General features: G+C 32.4%; 3 protein-coding genes across 3 annotated transcripts in view; 1 reads left to right on the top strand and 2 right to left on the bottom strand.

The window, feature by feature from the left end:
- Positions 1-1854: 1854 nt before the first annotated feature.
- LOC133186354 (U1 small nuclear ribonucleoprotein A-like) overlaps positions 1855-17354 on the bottom strand; it is a 195018-nt gene continuing 179518 nt past the window's right edge. The window contains exon 8 of the mRNA XM_061321616.1: positions 1855-1866. The gene's annotated coding sequence lies outside the window, so the exon portion shown is untranslated. The remainder of the gene's footprint in view (positions 1867-17354) is intronic.
- LOC133195148 (adhesion G protein-coupled receptor E1-like) lies at positions 2430-9096 on the bottom strand. Its single transcript, XM_061331015.1, has 11 exons — positions 9035-9096; positions 7736-7905; positions 7318-7560; positions 7089-7211; positions 6908-6991; positions 6700-6771; positions 6350-6475; positions 5040-5159; positions 4407-4532; positions 2907-3041; positions 2430-2519 (listed from the first exon to the last, which is right to left on the bottom strand). The coding sequence occupies exons 2-11, from the start codon at positions 7899-7901 to the stop codon at positions 2479-2481; spliced, it is 1236 nt and encodes a 411-aa protein (XP_061186999.1). The 5' UTR covers positions 7902-7905; positions 9035-9096; the 3' UTR covers positions 2430-2478.
- On the top strand, positions 14349-16783 carry LOC133186219 (uncharacterized). Its single transcript, XM_061321456.1, has 4 exons — positions 14349-14492; positions 14648-15004; positions 15123-15322; positions 15436-16783. Exons 2-4 carry the CDS (start codon positions 14845-14847, stop codon positions 15943-15945), a joined length of 870 nt encoding a protein of 289 aa, XP_061177440.1. The 5' UTR covers positions 14349-14492; positions 14648-14844; the 3' UTR covers positions 15946-16783.

Below are 17354 nucleotides of genomic sequence, written 5' to 3' on the forward strand. Positions count from 1 at the left end.
CCCCAACTTCGACCGGCTATATCAAGAATTATTCACCTAGGCGACGCTGTCGTTGGCTTCAATTTAGTCATTTAGTTGTTTAATTAACTCTCTGTCACTATTATTCTCACATTGCTTACCGTCTAGGCATGTAAATCCCACCATAAAAACATTCACTAAAATCTCCGTTTAAAATATGGCTCCCCTGACGTAATTGTTTATCTCCTCGCACTAAAGAGTTCCTACAGTCTGTTTTCTTTTATGTGATACTGAACCTCTACTGTGGCTTTTAAGTTTTTTTTCATAGAAATGAAAACAGATCATAGAGGAACTCTTTAGTGCGAGGAGATAAACAATTACGTCAGGGGAGCCATATTTTGAACGGAGATTTTAGTGACGTATTTATCAGTCTAGACGAACTCCAAAAACAGCGTTTCCGGAAGTAAGAAATTGAGACAGAAAAAGACTCCGAAAAAAGAGTCCGCGCATGCGCACACGCACAAAAAATGGCGATTTTTCGGCAAAAATGATGGGTCTACAAAAACTGTCTGTGCAAAGTTTTGGAAAGTATGGCAATTATGCCAGTACTCAGAAATGCTAAATAAAAGACTTTGGAAGAGATCGGATTTGTCAGATTTTTAATTTTATTTGCAGAAAAGGAGATATTTACTTTCAAAGTTGACGTTTGAAGTCAGGTCAATTACAGAGAAAATGACACGTTTAAGAAGTAAATATGCATAGTAAAAGGGATATATATGCAAAATGGGATAATATATATTGTAACTGTTAAAAACTTGACTGAATTTTACACATAAATTAGCAATCCGGTATTTTTATTTGTGCACGACATCTGAATTGAACGCGTAAGTTCTTACCATCGTTATTTACCGATTTTTTATCACAAACGAACAGATATTATTAATAATATGAAAACATTTTTAAAACTATTGGCTAGCCTATCAATATGAAATCTTTAAAAACCACTCTTCTAGAAATTAAGGTCACAACAAGTCTTCTAAAAATGAACCTGTGAATATCTCTGCTCCGTACGTGGTGAAAAATACGCATTTTCTAATTAAAATAAATACAAGATGGGTGTCTTCAAAAACGAATAAAAGCACCTATATTGTAGGAACAACATAAAATTTAAATCAAGGAGACAATAAATCAAATAAGAAAATAATTCTTACCGGCAGTATTGAATTCAATGTCGTATATCCAATTTACTACTATGCAAGAGTTTGAAGCAATAAATTAGTCAATATCCACAAAATAATTTAATAGATATAATTATCCATTCAACAAAAATTAAAATGAAGTCACAATGCACTAAAATACAGCCATCATGCACCCGTATATTGGGAGAAAGCGAACGACAAACCATCATTTGTTTACATCGGACGCCATTTTGCCGCAATGCATGATGGAGCCAAAGACTTCATTTTCGGAGTTCACGCCGTTTTTAGAGTTCGTCTAGACTGTTTATGGTGGGATTTAGATGCCTAAACGGTAAGCAATGTGAAAATAATAGTGAAAGAGAGTTAATTAAACAACTAAATGACCTAATTGAAGCGAACGACAGTGTCGCCTAGGTGAATAATTCTTGATATAGCCGGCCGAAGTTGGGGCTGAATTTCCAGACATGAATTATGAAGGACTGTCCCGAGATTCGGTGGGCGTCAGACCAAATATCTAGCCCAACTGAATCTCCACCGAGATTAACCCCAACCCCCTTACACACACATTTCAGATTTTGCTTTGAATTATTAAGGCCTGCCCAATGTTTTTGCTTTTAAAAAATACATAAAATATATTACAAAGCATCTTTAATCGCTTAAACCTTTTACTTTCTTTTACTTTCTAATCGTTTGATTTTAATGGCGTTTGGAAAATTAGTGCAGATTTCCTCTAAAATAACATATCATGACCACAAAGCGGCCTATTTTCAATGTATCGGATTGAGTAAAATTCATGAAATTGGAAAGTGTCTTGACTAAAGATTGAAATTTTACTTGTAATCATTATTCATGCGTAAATAATTTTAAAATTCGGATTATTGACAAAATTAGACCCAATCCAAAGCAAGGTAGAAATCCTGAAATGCTCAGACCGTGAGCACCCTATTTAGTTCCTTGTACTTGAAATAAGGAATTATCATACTCAGTTTTTAAAGTGCCTATACTTTTACTAAAAACGAATACAAATTGATCAATGGATACTAATAAGTGAAGTGTATTTATGCAAGTGGAGAACTTTTATTGAAATAATTAGAAAAAACGAAATGGTCTACATAATCTATATATATATGGTTTAATAAGATGACCTAGCCTAAAAATTGTTCATAGTTATTTTGAATAACGTAATTTATGTTCAGATATTAATTCTTTTTTTTTTTTCAAAAAAAAAAAAAATACAAAAAACAAAAAATACAACACTAACCACAGCAATCGTAGAGTATAATGCTTATTATACAGGACATAAAATGTGGACATAACAAATTCAGTATTTGTTTAAATTCCACCAGGTCCATTTGGGTACCTCTGAAATGTAAAACGCACAGTGAGAACAATACAAACATCATTCAAGATAGTTTGTATGAAAGTACATATATTTAAAAAAAAAAAGATGATGCGCTCTGTTTTCAAATCTTTAGGCTCTACTTTTTTAGAGAATCCTCAGAAAAAAATTCAGTTGAAGATTAATTTTGTAGGATTAGTACCAAGACAGATTTAAAGCTAAAATAATGAAAATATACACTCCAAGTTTTACACAGTAATATTTCAATAAAGAGTATAAAAACTTTCTCAAGAAAAAAAAGGTTGAAAGGAGCGAAGGCCCTATTTTGCAGCAACTGTCAAAGACACAATGGATAGCCTCTATGAACTATGGCTGGTAATGTTTAGCTGTTGTTCAAAAACTTGACTTACTTTTTCTATTACACTTTGTGACACCATCTCCTGTATAACCACTTTTACAAGCACATTTGTAGGATCCCAGTGTATTTGTACACTTAGCTCGGCGGTGACAATTGTTTGTAGATCGCCGACTGCATTCATTTATATCTACAATAAAAAGAAACAAAAGGTAAATTGTAAATTATATGAAGAAAATATGAAAATACTACGGTAAATAGAAAAGTTAATGACATCCTTATCCTTGTACTAGTATTTAAAAAGAAAGGTAAATAATATTTTGTACAAAAAAATTAACAATTCCTTGCAATTTTCATTCAATTAAATGGTTTTTTGAACCAAATGAAAAATGTGAAAATAACGAACAGTGATAAAACTCAAAAAACTCATAAAGCCAGTAAAAAAACAAATCGTGAAAAAGACAAAACAAGGCTACCTGGAAAACCCCTGAGGAATAAAACGAAGTATTGCATTTGATAAAATACCTAGCTTCAGTGGGTTTGTTTCCGTTTTGCACACATTTCAATTTTAGGTATTGAAAAAATGTGTGCAAAACGGGAATTTGTACAGGTAAGATAATTACTTAATTGCTATAGTCTATATCATAGTTGTGAATTTGGAGAAAGAGATTCTACGGAAAGAAAAGGAAGAAAAAATGTTAATTTTACACTTGACATTTTGACTTATTTCTTTAAAAAATTATTTCAAAACATAAAAAATATCACAAATACCAATCAAAACTATAATTATATTCACATGATACTAACTGGATGTGTTATTTTTTTTTTTTATGAATTAAGATTGAATTCATTTACTTATTCATTTTATCTTTATGAACTAAATAAAAAGGGTGAACTGTGATAGGAATATTTGTCTAAACTATCAACTTCATCTTCGGGTGGATAAGTAAAATTTTCCTAATGTATTCCCTTAAATATATATTATAATGCATTGGTAAAATACAGGTAACCAGGTAAATCCCAGATGGAGATCAGACTATAATTGCTATCAAAACATATTTCACACCTATTGTTCTATACCTAATTATCAAATGTGTGCAAAACGGGAAAACACCCTTCAGTGAATGGAAACATCAATCAGCCTTGACCTTAACTTAAAAACAATTATCCCTTGCAGAGAGGGTTGTTTATATACCGGGTATCTTATTGTAACCGAAAAAGGCCAAGCTAGGAGGAAAAAAATAGTCCCAGGGGACTCACTGAGCTTTCATCCTTTTATACAAAGTTAACTATAAGAAAACAATTTTCAGAAGATATTTCTTTTTGCCAATTCATTCTCATATTGAATTAAGAATCTACTCAATCACTCCGTTTACCACCGGATGACAAAAAGAATCAACTTCGTAATCAAAATGCATCTTTACTACATACCAAATTGAAATGATAATCAATCATAAAAAGTTATTAAAAATAAAATTTGTCTATGGACAGAATGACAAAATGAAAACTTGGGGCACCCGCAAATTTTGGCCGGGGTCCTAATAAAAAAGCTTACCGTTGCAGTAAGATCCATCTCCGTAGTACCCTTTCGGGCATGTACACTTGAAGGAACCAATGGTGTTCATACAAGAAGCTAGTTTGTTACAATTATTGCGTTCTCCCTTTGAACATTCGTCGACATCTAAGATGAGAAAAAAGGGTCGGAAGAAAAAAATATCAATTTAGGATCTATTAGAATATATTTACAGCCACCGAATAAATTATTTTCTCCTTGATTTCTTATGAAAACCACTTCCCTTAATCAATCCATCAACTCGAAACTAGTTAGAACCCGTTTTTTAAAGACATTTGGATGAAAGATTTCTGAAAGAGTGGGCTCTTTCGTCAATGAAAGTTACCATGACGTACAAATCGAAAATATGGTATTTTACGTACTAAAACCAAATTTATATTATATTAATACAAATATAATTACATCTATATATAAACAATAAAATGTCTGTGTTTGTAAGTGTAGGGTTAAAGATGGCAACCATTGCAGAAACAATGTAAATAACCTGTTTATGAGTTGTGTATTTTTTCTGCAATTTTTGCAAACGTTATTTCCGCATTCACAAACAAAGTGTTTTATTGTTTAGATATACTTAAATATTGTGAAAAGATTCAGAATTTCAAAGGATGATCTTACCTTGACAAGATTTTCCGTTTCCTCTGAATCCTACACGACATCTACACACGTAGGAACCGGCAGTGTTAGTACAAGTGGCATACGTGGAACAGTCATTCTTACCTTTACACTCGTCAATATCTGATTTAAAATTTAAATATAATTTAAAAATAAACAAAAAAAATTGAAAGAAGAAGAACGAAATTGTTCTATTAATTATATGTCATAAATCGGAAGGGACATCCAACTTTCTGAACTTTGATAAGTAAAAAGGGCATTTCTAATACAAATATTGAATATCACTCTTCATATCAGTGTATTAAATTATATTTCAAGAGTTATAGAACATTGTCTTCGACTTTTATGCCTAATTTTTTTTTCTTTTTTCAGTATACACATGTTCCCATATTTAAAATTAGATGCTGTCATAGGACAGTAATACCCACCTTTTGTACCTGGGTAACAAGTGAAGAAGCACACAGCACTTAATTTATAATAAAATATACATGTATCAAATTGAACATAAAATATTCAGCTGAGCATTTGGCTTATGAACTTCTAATTCTAGTATTTCATATAATAAATTCAGTACCAGTCTAAAAAGTAAAGAATTAATGAAGCACAAATTCGGTTCAAAAAAGGATTTCTGGAAAGAAAGAAAGTTTGTGTTTAATAAAAATAAAATGAATTTTTTGGCCCCCAGTTGGCCTCCTGGATGAAACTGAAATTCCCGAACCTTATTGCGTTTCTACAGAACGCCACAATCATATTCTAAAAGATGATTTGGCCACTGCATAAAATGTAAAAGAAGTTCTGGGAACCAAATTTTCGTAGAACAGCGTCGTTTTTTATCCTCAATTGCCCCCCCCCCCCACCCACCCACACCTCCTTCCATGGTAGAAATTGAAAACTTATTAAACCTTATTGCACATCACAAGGACACTACTAATCATATTTCAAAAGTTGAGTCGGCTAAAATGAAAGCAATAGGAGTTTAAAAAAGAAGATAGCGTGACAGGCGGACGGACCAGGATAATACATGTAATATTTCCTACTGAATATTCTTTAGAGAGCGCGGGTATAAAAAAAAATTAACGATTCTGGTGTAAACACGGCATAAGTGACATGATCTTAGGAATAATTTTGTTGAACAATCAAATTTACCAATAAAAATTTAAGAACTTCCAAATATGTGAATTGGTCTTCTTGGTAAATGCAATAAAACTACATGTTTGCCAACAAAATTACTGTATAATAGTTCCAAATAGTACAAATGTTGATTAAGTAAAAACAAAGCCATATCAAATTATTTTGAAGTCAAATAATCTCACCAGTACAAGTCGTTCCAGTTCCGATAAATCCCGATTTACATTGACATTTATAACTTCCGTCGGTGTTTGAACAAAGAGCATCCTTGTGACAATTATTAAGCTTGGAATCCTTGCATTCGTCTACATCTACGAGTATAATTATAATCAATCGATTATCTTTCTACATTTACCAAACAATTTTGGGGGGTCTTGCATGTAACTGGAGCTGCACATGCATGAAATGTGGATGGTATCGTTTATCTGTTGGTTAGCTACTGTGCAACTGGGATGTCAAAATTCAGTTATTGTCCTTGTTGCGATGCTGAAATTTTACTGTTTTGATTGTAACATTTGTCATTTCTGTGTTTTACCTTCGCATTTTCCGTTTTGAGCAGTGTAGCCTGGCAGACAAGTTTTTACAGGTGGTGATTCCAGCGACAGGGCTGAAACAGTACCAAATCACATAAATGTTTCCACACAGCAAAAATAAAATATCTTTATAAAATCAGAGACATATATGTCTCTGATAAAATTTATAAAATTATTACACAGAAAGAAAACTGATTCATTTGTACCTACATATACACCTAAATCCTCCTTCAATATTTTTGCATGTCTGAGTCGGTTGACAATTATGCTTGTTGGTGGTGCATTCGTTTATGTCTGAAACAGATAAAGTTTTCATTATCGTGGTGAATAATACGTAACTAAAGGGCTCTAAAAATGTTATTATATATATACTACCTATAATATAGCTTACCCGTGCAAGACTTTACACCGTCTCCTTCGTAGCCTTTCTTACAAGTACATTGAAAACTGTCACCGTCTGGTTTGCAGTCGGCCAAACGGTTGCAGTTGTGGTTACCCGTTTCACATTTATCTACTGTATACAAAAGGCTAGTATGATTTATGATGTTCCTTAAGCTTTACTTTTGAGAAACTGGATGTAATTTTCAGTTCATCCACCAACTACAAATGTATATAAATACCATTACAGAGCTGACACGTTTTCAGACACCCAAGATTCTTTGCTGCTTCCGGTTTTTGGCAGAGCTGGAGAGTACTGTTCATATATTTGCAGTTGTTGGATGTATCTATACATTGTTTCAAAACAATGGTATTATTTGTTTCACAAAACCGCATTCCTGACTTCGGTTCATACCATATTGCAAAGTTTTGTACTTTGTAGAATGGGGAAGAGGCTCTGCGCATCAGTTTGGACTCTCCATTAACTGAAATTGTAAATTGTAAACTTCAAAAACAAATTCTTCACTGACAAGGTGTTGCTCTAAAAATTGCTCATTGTATGTTCTTTTAATGCGAAGGTTTATTATATTTCAAGATCTCTTTCAAATTTTATATTAAAGTCTTAATTGCATATTTTTGTTTTGTGTATCATAGTCTTACTTCCATTGAATTCCACATCTCTGCCTTGCCTTTGGAGTTGGTCATCACGTAATAAATAATCACTGAACATGCGCACTAGATTTTCACTGTGGAGGGATAAATCATGGCTCAAATGCACGGCAAAAGAAGAAGCTAATAAGGAGACCAGAATCACCAGGTGCTTCATCTTTCTGCAGAAACAACAAAATGAAAACATATTAACTCTACGACTTGACCATATGAACCAAATATGAATTTCTCAAGATAAAATATGTCATGAATTGTCACATGTAATGAAGTTTCATTCATGGCTTGCCAAAAGAGGTTTCTATTGACGAGATGTACGATGTATAATATTCATAGAAAGAAAAACAGGAAAAGGCGATAAATATGCAGTTCTAGTTTAGCTACACCATTGGAGACAGTAATTCCTTTCATGAATTTATCGGTCTTCAGACCGAAAATAGGTTCATTACAGACCGATGACGAGGCTTTGGAAGTTTTGAAAACTTTGATATTTTTTAAACATGTACTTTACTTGAAAAGTAGTACCCCAAATTTTATGGTTTATGGTGAAACGGGACGTTTCCCATTATCTGTCCTTGAGTACTCCAGAATAGTATCATACTGGTGTAAATTAATTAATAGCCCCGAAAATAAAATTACCTGTATATACTATATAGATATTTTATGCAAATATTTTAACGGCAAAAACGAACTTTGTGCATGTCATTATTTATTTTATTTTATTTATCTATATTATTTATTTATTTTCGCTTCGATCATTCTCCACAAGGATGCTACATATATCCATCAATTGGCTGTATAAGGTTGAAGAGTTATTTCATCAACTATGAGACAAACAATATTGTCGAATTCAAACTGTTCATTTTTGTGTGTGTTGACAGCCCCTCTATGTATTTGGGTTTTTTTTCAGCTGAATGGCTTGAAACATCCATAATTATCAGTAAATACCACCCTTTTTTAAATTGGAGGCGAAATGCGGAAATAACCTTCAATCCGTCGTAGAAAATTTTAAATTTCATGGAACTGTCTCTGCTATATTCAAAGTGATGTAGAATAAAGGAACTTCTGAAGACGTCAAAAAAAATTTCTTTTATAATTTCTCTCAGTATAATATAGCAATTATATATATATATATATATATATATATATATATATATATATATATATATATATATATATATATATATATATATATATATTGTCTTTTACCGTGTTTCGGAAAGCATGTGGGGCCAAAAATCTACATTTTTCTTAAGAACAATTAGTAAGATAAAGTTACATGTAAAATCTTACCACGTATGATTATTAGCAGACCCGTAGACCGTGTTTAGGACTGCACCGCTAGATCGCTCAGGATCGCTAAATCAACTATCTAATTATCACACTCCATTGTGAGGCCCTCTAAGGGTCACAGGTAGAGTTTACCTAGGTTACCTTTATTTAACAAAGTAGTCTGAATTAAATACAATTTCTTCCTGATAAAAATAAAAAACAAAATGAAAATCACAGTTTGATTGATTAAATAGTAACTTTAATTAAAGACACTGAACAAGTATTTTTTTTTTTTCATATAAAAAATACAGTATTTTTTTAATACATTTTAATACAAAATTATTGCGCAATATATATAAAGTAGTAGCGTGTTTATAATTTTCAAACATTACTTTTTTTACATACACTTGAAGCATCAATCTTTATTTACGTCACATGTTAAGCACTACTCAGTATTTTATACATATTAAATTTGGAGAACTTTGTTTTTCACGACTGGAATACACATTAGCACATTTCATTTTTTTTTTTTTTTCACATTTAGGGCACTTTCTCTTTCATGTCATCAGCAGTTTTTTTTTTAATTTTTTGCACTATCACTATCCCAGGTGCAATAACTCTGATGAGGAGTCTGTGTAGGTCATGAGGCCGCTGTTCCCGTTTTGGAGTCGTCCTTGAAGCAGTTGGAGTCTTCTCCCTCCTTTTTTAAATCTAAATTTCAAAGTGAACTCCATCGTCGACGATGAGTGAACTCATTTAATCAGTCTCATTATAACCAATTAATCATAATTTACGTTGTTAGTTAATATATTCAAAATTCATAGCAAAATGATTTCTTTTCGAATTATTTATCTTATGCTTCTTTGTAATTTTTTGTTTTACCAAAATATGAATTGTTTGAAGATATGAGTTTTATCATGCAAACTAAAAATTAATTTAAAATTATTTTTCGTTATACATGTATATGACATGATATATAGTTTTCTTTTTCTGTTTAAACACATTTAAAAAAAAAAAATAGAAGCAGGTAGTTTATTCATACTGGTAAAGTCTATCTGTTCCCCTTAAAGGGCCCCTTAATTGAGCTTGGTGACTAGATGGTGGTTTTGGCGAGAAGACGTTCGGGGAACACACCGCTCAAGACACCAGATGTCGCTAAATCAAACACACCCTCAGCACGCGAACAGCACATTAACAGGGGCAGGAGGTTTCATTTTAACTGATGATCATTTGATTATCTTATTGATTTATTTGCATATTGCTATGATGCCTAAAGTGGGGATCATATGTAATGTGTGGGGGGGGGATGAGGGAGGAATATGCTATTTGAAAGAATTATTCTTCTCAGCTTCATGAAATGCATGTGATATGCTGAAAATCATAAAAAAAAAAAGTTTATCAATTGTTAAAAAGATGTTTTTAAAAACTCTGCGAAATATAACCCGTTGACTAATTAAAGAAATTTTGTACAGCTGTGGAAAATCTAACTATAAGACCACAGGATGAAACCGAAGGTTTGGAATGGTGGCTGAATGGTAGAGCTCTGCATGTAGTGAACTTTCACTCCTTTCAGTTAATTAACTCAATGGCATACTTTTATCCTGCGGACAGATTAATTATCTCTGTATTTTTTTTTAAAATCTTTTAAACCGTATAAAAACTTCTAACTATACATCTAAATGTAAAACATTTAACCACTACAATTACATATATAGACCCATTGTCGTCTCTTTTGTTATAATCGGCTTGTAATACTGCTTTAAGACGTAGGTCTTCTGCAATGAAGAAATTGAAATTGAAAATTGCATTTGTATTTAAACTTATTATTTTAAGGAACATCATCAATGGGATTGGACACAAGTAATTCTAACAGATTCTTGTTTAACACAGAGAAAATACACACATATAAAGACAGGAAATGTATAAAAACAAACTAATTCATTTAAATTATAGTGAAAAAAAAAAAAAAATCATTAAATATTAATAGGATGGGCAGGGGAAAAGGTGCAAAATTGTCGAATGATTACGCTTAGTTTCAAATTTGTTTTACATATTTACGGACTTCTTTAACAATACATATTTAGATCTATCTATACGAGTATATTATTTTGATGTCCTCTTGATAGTTTTGATAGTTCCCCCAAAATGATTCGTTTCAAGATTCAATGTTACTTTGTAAATACTTATGGTATCTTCTTTACAATACAAGAAGTAATGTTCTGCGTTTTCAATGATTAGTGTGTAATTATAATTAATATCTGAAAGTCTAATCTTGAATAGGTCAGATATAAGGAGACTCGTGTTGTTTTTCATTCTGGTCAAAATTAAATATGGAGTTTCCTCTGAAAGTTGATTTAAGGAAGCTCTACACACTAATGATTTTTTTTTTAATTTGGGAAAATTGTACAATTTATCATTTAAAGGTGTACATATAGAGTCTATCTGTTCGTTTTCAACATACGGTACATGCCATATTTCTCCAGGAAAAAAAACTTAATTGAGTTAAAAGACAATGAAGTAGCAGTAAATACATGTAGTTTACTTAAATTGTGAAAATACATGCATAAAAGTTTTCAATTATTTTATCTTCATATAATAGCGAGCGCACTGCGAGCTCTAACGACAACGCCTGGGCGAAGAGAAAATTCGGACTACTGCACATTCATTCAACAGAATTTTTTTCCGCAGTAATTCTGACCCACAATGCATCGCTTCTTGTTCTCGCTGCTAACTTCGTTCACGCGGTGACAACAACTAAAAATTCACACAAAATAAACTCACCTTAATTTAATGGATATTGCATGCAGATAGTAGATTAAACGTTCTTTTTTAAAATATTTGCACTTTTTAAACTTTGTTTATGGAAATGCAGCTAACATACGACGTCATGTGACGTCACAGTCTAGACGTTCCAAATGTGCGGTTTGAAGAGGCGGATCATAATAATGAAGTGAACACTGCGCTCGCCCCAACGGTCGCACCGTCAACATATTATATTGTTAAAAATAATTTAATCTATTTCAAATTGTGTTATGTACTTTAGATTTCAGTTCATACACGAAAGGGCAGATCACTCCAACTGCATAAATTAAAACTTTATTAGCACTCTTTAAAGATGGCAATCGAAACTTCTCGGGCCTTTCCGACAAGCGGAAAAACAGTTGTTTTTCCGACCTCTGGCGGAAAGACCCGAGATGCGATTGCCTCTTTAGCAACAGTGTTTAGAGCTTCCTTAGGAGACGTGCCCTTTAGGAAAACTTTTTATTTTAATGCACTTACACGGGTACTTGTTAACAAAATTACAGATCAAAAAGTAGGGGAATTAAAGCTCATTCTCTTGGGGTTATAGGGATGCAATCCCCTTTTAATTTCCCTCACCTCCCAAAACAAGAAAAAAGTATCCACAAAATCAAAATCGGATCTTTTCAAGCACTGTATCTGTATACAATTATTAAATTGAATTTTTAAAAAAATGAAAATGATTACCTTTTTATATCCTATACAGAAATATATGTATCCAGATGTTTTCTTATATATTGAAATGTTCAACCAAAACTGTAGGAGGAGTATAGATTTTGAGAGATTTTCACAGATTATTATCTTTTTAGTAGCCATGACAACACCCCTCATCCAAATTTTGAATATATAGATAAAGAGAATAAAGAGCTTTGATACAGTCAACTTGTAGAAGTTTAACCAAGTTTAATTGAAATCAGAGCAAACTTTAGGAGAAGCGGACGGCGGAATTAAAGACATCAATAATGTTATTTATGTCTCTGACTTGAATTCTTTCATATGTATGTAGTCTTGAGAAACTAATAGATTATTAAATGCCTTTTTTTTTTTTTTTAAAAAAGTCAAATGAATGAACCTAGTGAAATATTGTGAAGCTTATTCCTTGCTTGAAAGGGGATTACACTGTGTAAAGCACAATTTTTTCATTACGTGCAACAAATGTCTATTCAACGAGACTAGGATCTAATAATCCTCTTACTTGTGAATAGTTTCATAATTGTCTGTTTGGGCTTTAATATATTCTGTAATTCTAATTTCCAAATAGTTAATTAATAATCCATAATCATCAGTTATTTATATACATTTTGTAATTTCATCAGGAAAAAAAATTTAAATGTAATATGTGTCCCTATCATTTGAACTTCATTGTCTTTTTCCCTGGAGTTGAACAGTTTCAATACTTAAATGAACTGCGTGCTACATTTTCATATCTACATACTATATGCTAATGTACATTTCTTCTAAAACAAGTATGGATAAACAAAACATCTAGAATATAAGTGTACGTTTAGTATTTTTTGTATATTTTTCTTTGAATTATACAAACATTTTCATGAATTGATATCTTTTCAAAACCCCTGGTAATGTATGCTGATACATTTGATTGCACTATAATCTTAAATTAAGAATATCTTGAAAAATTATATATCTGTAGGTAAGGTACGTAGCGTATCCTGAACCTTCTATTAGCTTTAGAGATATTCGATATGTAGATCAATTTCTTCGGCCTTGGCCTGGAAGCCACCGTTTGCATAGATAAAGCTAGACTGCATGATGCAATAACAAGAACACATTTAGCGTAGCTAGCTATTTATAAATGCCGAACCCCCCCCCCTTTTCCCTTCTATTTTCAAGAATATTTAAAACTTATAAATTTTGTTAAATATATTTCTAAATAAATATATTGAAAAATTATCATAGTCCTGTGCACGTGCAAGCATATATGGTATTATACGTTACATGCAGCTATGTGTACACATGTATGTATATCATTATATACTTAAAAGATCTATAATAAATAGTATCACTATTCGTGTGACTGTTTCTCTGGACACCATAATGATATGATTTTTGATTTTATTTTCAAATTATGCATGCTCAGCGTTTCTCACCAGTTTGGGGGTATTGCACCATCACACGGTTCACTTACTTTTGTTATAAATAAAGATTAGTCACTCCCCATGGTATCTGAGCTGTTATTTTTACATTGCGTTTTCAAGGTTGCAAATGTAAACGATCACCTAAACTCTAGATACAGAAATATACGTCAAATGTATTTTGATAGGTAAATACAAAAACTTGGTTTTCAAAAGTGAATTTTATTAATACTGATGAAAACATTTTAGTCTGTAATTGTCTAATTTTATGAACGAGAGATAAATACTATTTGTAAACGAATTTAATGCAACAGCAAGATATTCGGTGCTTCCTTAGAATTTACATTAATTTTAAATCATATTACAGAGAATATCCGAACGTACCGGATATTACATCAATAAACGTTAACAGTATTTTTAGAAAACCCTGTTATTTTCTCAACCCCTGATTGGATGACATGGCCTAGATAGAGTGTGTCACTTTCTAATTTTAGAGATAGAGATTACACCATATAGGCGGTTGCCGGTGCAATTTTCCAGCAGTAGAACGAATGTAGGAAGAGAAACAGGACATAGCCATTAACCAGGTAAAGTTTTATCTGATGAGTATAGCTAGAGTATAGTATTGTAGATCTATGAAATAGGTCATCAAAACACAACAAGATGTATCACAAACTGTACAAAATACGAAGAAATCAACAAAAGTGGAGTGTGATAAAATTTTTATTGTATTTGATTTCAGTAATCCCGGCCGAGTCCGGCGTACAAGTCGAGCGACAGCGAGCTCCGAAGGAGAAGACAGCTAAGCAAAAAGAGGTTGCGATCCGTATCCAAAAGGTACGACGCACATTCGACAAAATCCGTCAATTACGGACTGAAACTTCTGAATCAAATAACGAAATATGTACGAAGGCGACAGTGGACTCATCGCTCAGGACTATGGCGAGGGCGCAATCGTCCCCCGATCCTTGGACGAGCTGGTTGAATGGCTGGACCTACCCGGCACAGAGTGTGGACTTGGGTATGGAACCGACATCAACCACGACATCCAACATTTCACTACGATTGGACCAGAAAGTAAATGGCCTATTTGACAACGGTGAGTTGTATTGCAATCTTCTATTCATAGGTCATAATCTTGTGTCATTATGTTACTGTGAACTGAACAGGTTTCTGACTTATAATTTGTTTTTGACAGTTTCATTTATATTTTGCAGAATATGCTGGCATCATGGATGACTTTGCCGGCAACAAAATGGACTCTATCTTGGATAAAGAATTTCTGATATCAGAAAAGAGTAATTTGGGAATGGAGGGGGGTGAAGTGGAGGACTTCCTAGAAGCTATGGGTTCCACATTCCCAGGAGATGACTTTCTCAACAGTTTTATGGACCTTTCAAACTTCACTGATGTGCAGGTACTTGAGCATTGAATTAAGCATTTCAACCCTTCAGTGCTTTACCATAATTTCTGTCCAGATTGATTATTTTGCCTGTATTTGTACTAAATTTCTTGACTGATTACTTTCAGGAAAATGAAGACAAGCCAGAGTTGGCTCTCACTAAACCAGTTATAAATTTTGCTGAACCAGAGCCAAGTCCGGTTGTCGAGTTTACTGCTCAAAAGTTGGAGGAGGAAATGGTTGTTCCGGAGACTGAGAAAGTCATCACGGTGGAATGTGGCAAAAAACGTAAACGTACCATGACAGAAGAGGAAGAGGGCCTTGCGGCTGCAGGTCTCGATCATGATTATATCACCAAAAAACCTCGGATGTCTACGGTAACTATTGACCAGTTTGATGAAATGGATGAAGATAAGGCCACTTCTCCAGATAAGAAATATGTCGAGAGACGCGTTAAAAACAACATTGCCTCCAAAAGATCACGTTACATCCGTAAAATGAAGTTTGTAGAAATGGAAAGCGAGGCAGAAAGGCTTGTGCAAGAAAACCAGAAGATGCGGCTGAAAATTGAACAACTAGAGCAGCTGGCTAAAGATATGAAAGCAGCCTTGATTAACAAACTGGCTGAGAAAAAGTAATTTGGGAAAAAAATCATCTTGAGTATTCAGTAACTAATTTAATGAAATCAATGGTTTTACTATTTATGTGTTAAGGACTGTAACATACATGTAGCAGTAAATGAATGTACAACTATTAAAAAAAAATGAAAAAAAAAATTAAAGTTGATTTCCAAAAAAAGCAAGAAAAAAGTGAAGACAAAAAATTGTTCATCACATTTATAATACCATGTATGTCATATTCAGTTTATGATACATGTATGGGACTGTAACATAGATGTAAATGAATGTACATCTTTTTTTAAAAAATGAAAAAAAAAAATTAAAGGTATTTCCAAAAAAGTGAAGACAAAAAATTGTTCATAACATTTATAATAATATGTATGTCATATTCAGTTCATGATACATGTACATATATTGAGCAGAAATTTGTTTGTTGTATCAGTATATAAGATATATTTGTTATTGATTTAGAGAATAATACACAAATTGAAGTTGTCATATTGTTGTGCAGCAAGTGTGAGGTTTAATATTTTTCATTTCTTAACATAACATGAATATTTTGTAACATATAGCAAATTTTGTATTTTTCTATGCATTTTTGCAAATGGTCATCAATAATTAATTTTGTTTGTAGGCCTACATTTTTAATACAATTGTTGGACAATTTTATTTGATAGCAAGTTATGTGGAGAAAATATGTTAAAGAAATCCACTAACAGTCATTTATTTGTACATGTTATTTTAATTTTATAATTACTGTATGAAGATATATCTGCATTGGATATATTTACTGACCTGTCTCATTTATGTGATAAATGCATATGACTATTTATTATTAAAAAAACATCAAGTCAAACTAATTTTTGTTGTTGTTTGGGATAAATTGCCACTTTCTTTGGTTTCCAACTTATTACACCTGCTTGTTTTACCATTGATGACCTGGTGGGTGTCCCCTGGTTTCTGATTTACTGTATATTGAGATTAATATAGATCAAGGACATCTCATGTTGATGCATGAAAGCTAAATATTTTATTTTTAGTCGAAAGGGAAGGGGGGTGCACATGTTTAATGCAGGAGTCCCCACGTTAAAGGTTTTGGAGCAGATTTATTTTCACCTTACTGTATGCATTCTATTGATCAGAACTGCAAGGATGATATGTACCTTACTGGCTTAGGATGTCAAATTTGCCAATAGTTTATCATTATTGGAATATTCAGTAAGAGTACTCAGTATTCAAATATATTTAATATAAGAAATAAGTTTTGATTTATTTCAAATACATCTACAATTAAAGGAATTCAGTAATTTATGCAATTTTTCTGAAATACAGTCAAACCTCATTATCTCGAACTCAATGGGACTGAGAAAATACTTCGAGATATCCTAGTATTCGAGATGTGAGGGATAAAATACTTAAAAAATATG

The sequence above is a fragment of the Saccostrea echinata genome, unplaced genomic scaffold (assembly GCF_033153115.1).
Source record: "Saccostrea echinata isolate AGI-Se365-2 ecotype Australia unplaced genomic scaffold, CSIRO_AGI_Sech_v1 ptg000001l, whole genome shotgun sequence".
NCBI classification, from domain to species: domain Eukaryota; kingdom Metazoa; phylum Mollusca; class Bivalvia; order Ostreida; family Ostreidae; genus Saccostrea; species Saccostrea echinata.

Excerpts from the sequence above, each read along its gene's own strand:
- LOC133186219 (XM_061321456.1), top strand. The coding sequence starts at position 14,845 with ATGGCGAGGGCGCAATCGTCCCCCGATCCTTGGACGAGCTGGTTGAAT. Across the intron at positions 15,005-15,122 it reads AAATGGCCTATTTGACAACG|AATATGCTGGCATCATGGAT; the intron begins GTGAGTTGTATT and ends TATATTTTGCAG. Across the intron at positions 15,323-15,435 it reads CAAACTTCACTGATGTGCAG|GAAAATGAAGACAAGCCAGA; the intron begins GTACTTGAGCAT and ends GATTACTTTCAG.
- LOC133195148 (XM_061331015.1), bottom strand. The coding sequence starts at position 7,901 with ATGAAGCACCTGGTGATTCTGGTCTCCTTATTAGCTTCTTCTTTTGCC. Across the intron at positions 6,992-7,088 it reads CGGTGTAAAGTCTTGCACGG|ACATAAACGAATGCACCACC; the intron begins GTAAGCTATATT and ends TATCTGTTTCAG. Across the intron at positions 2,520-2,906 it reads CACAAAGTGTAATAGAAAAA|AGGTACCCAAATGGACCTGG; the intron begins GTAAGTCAAGTT and ends TTTACATTTCAG.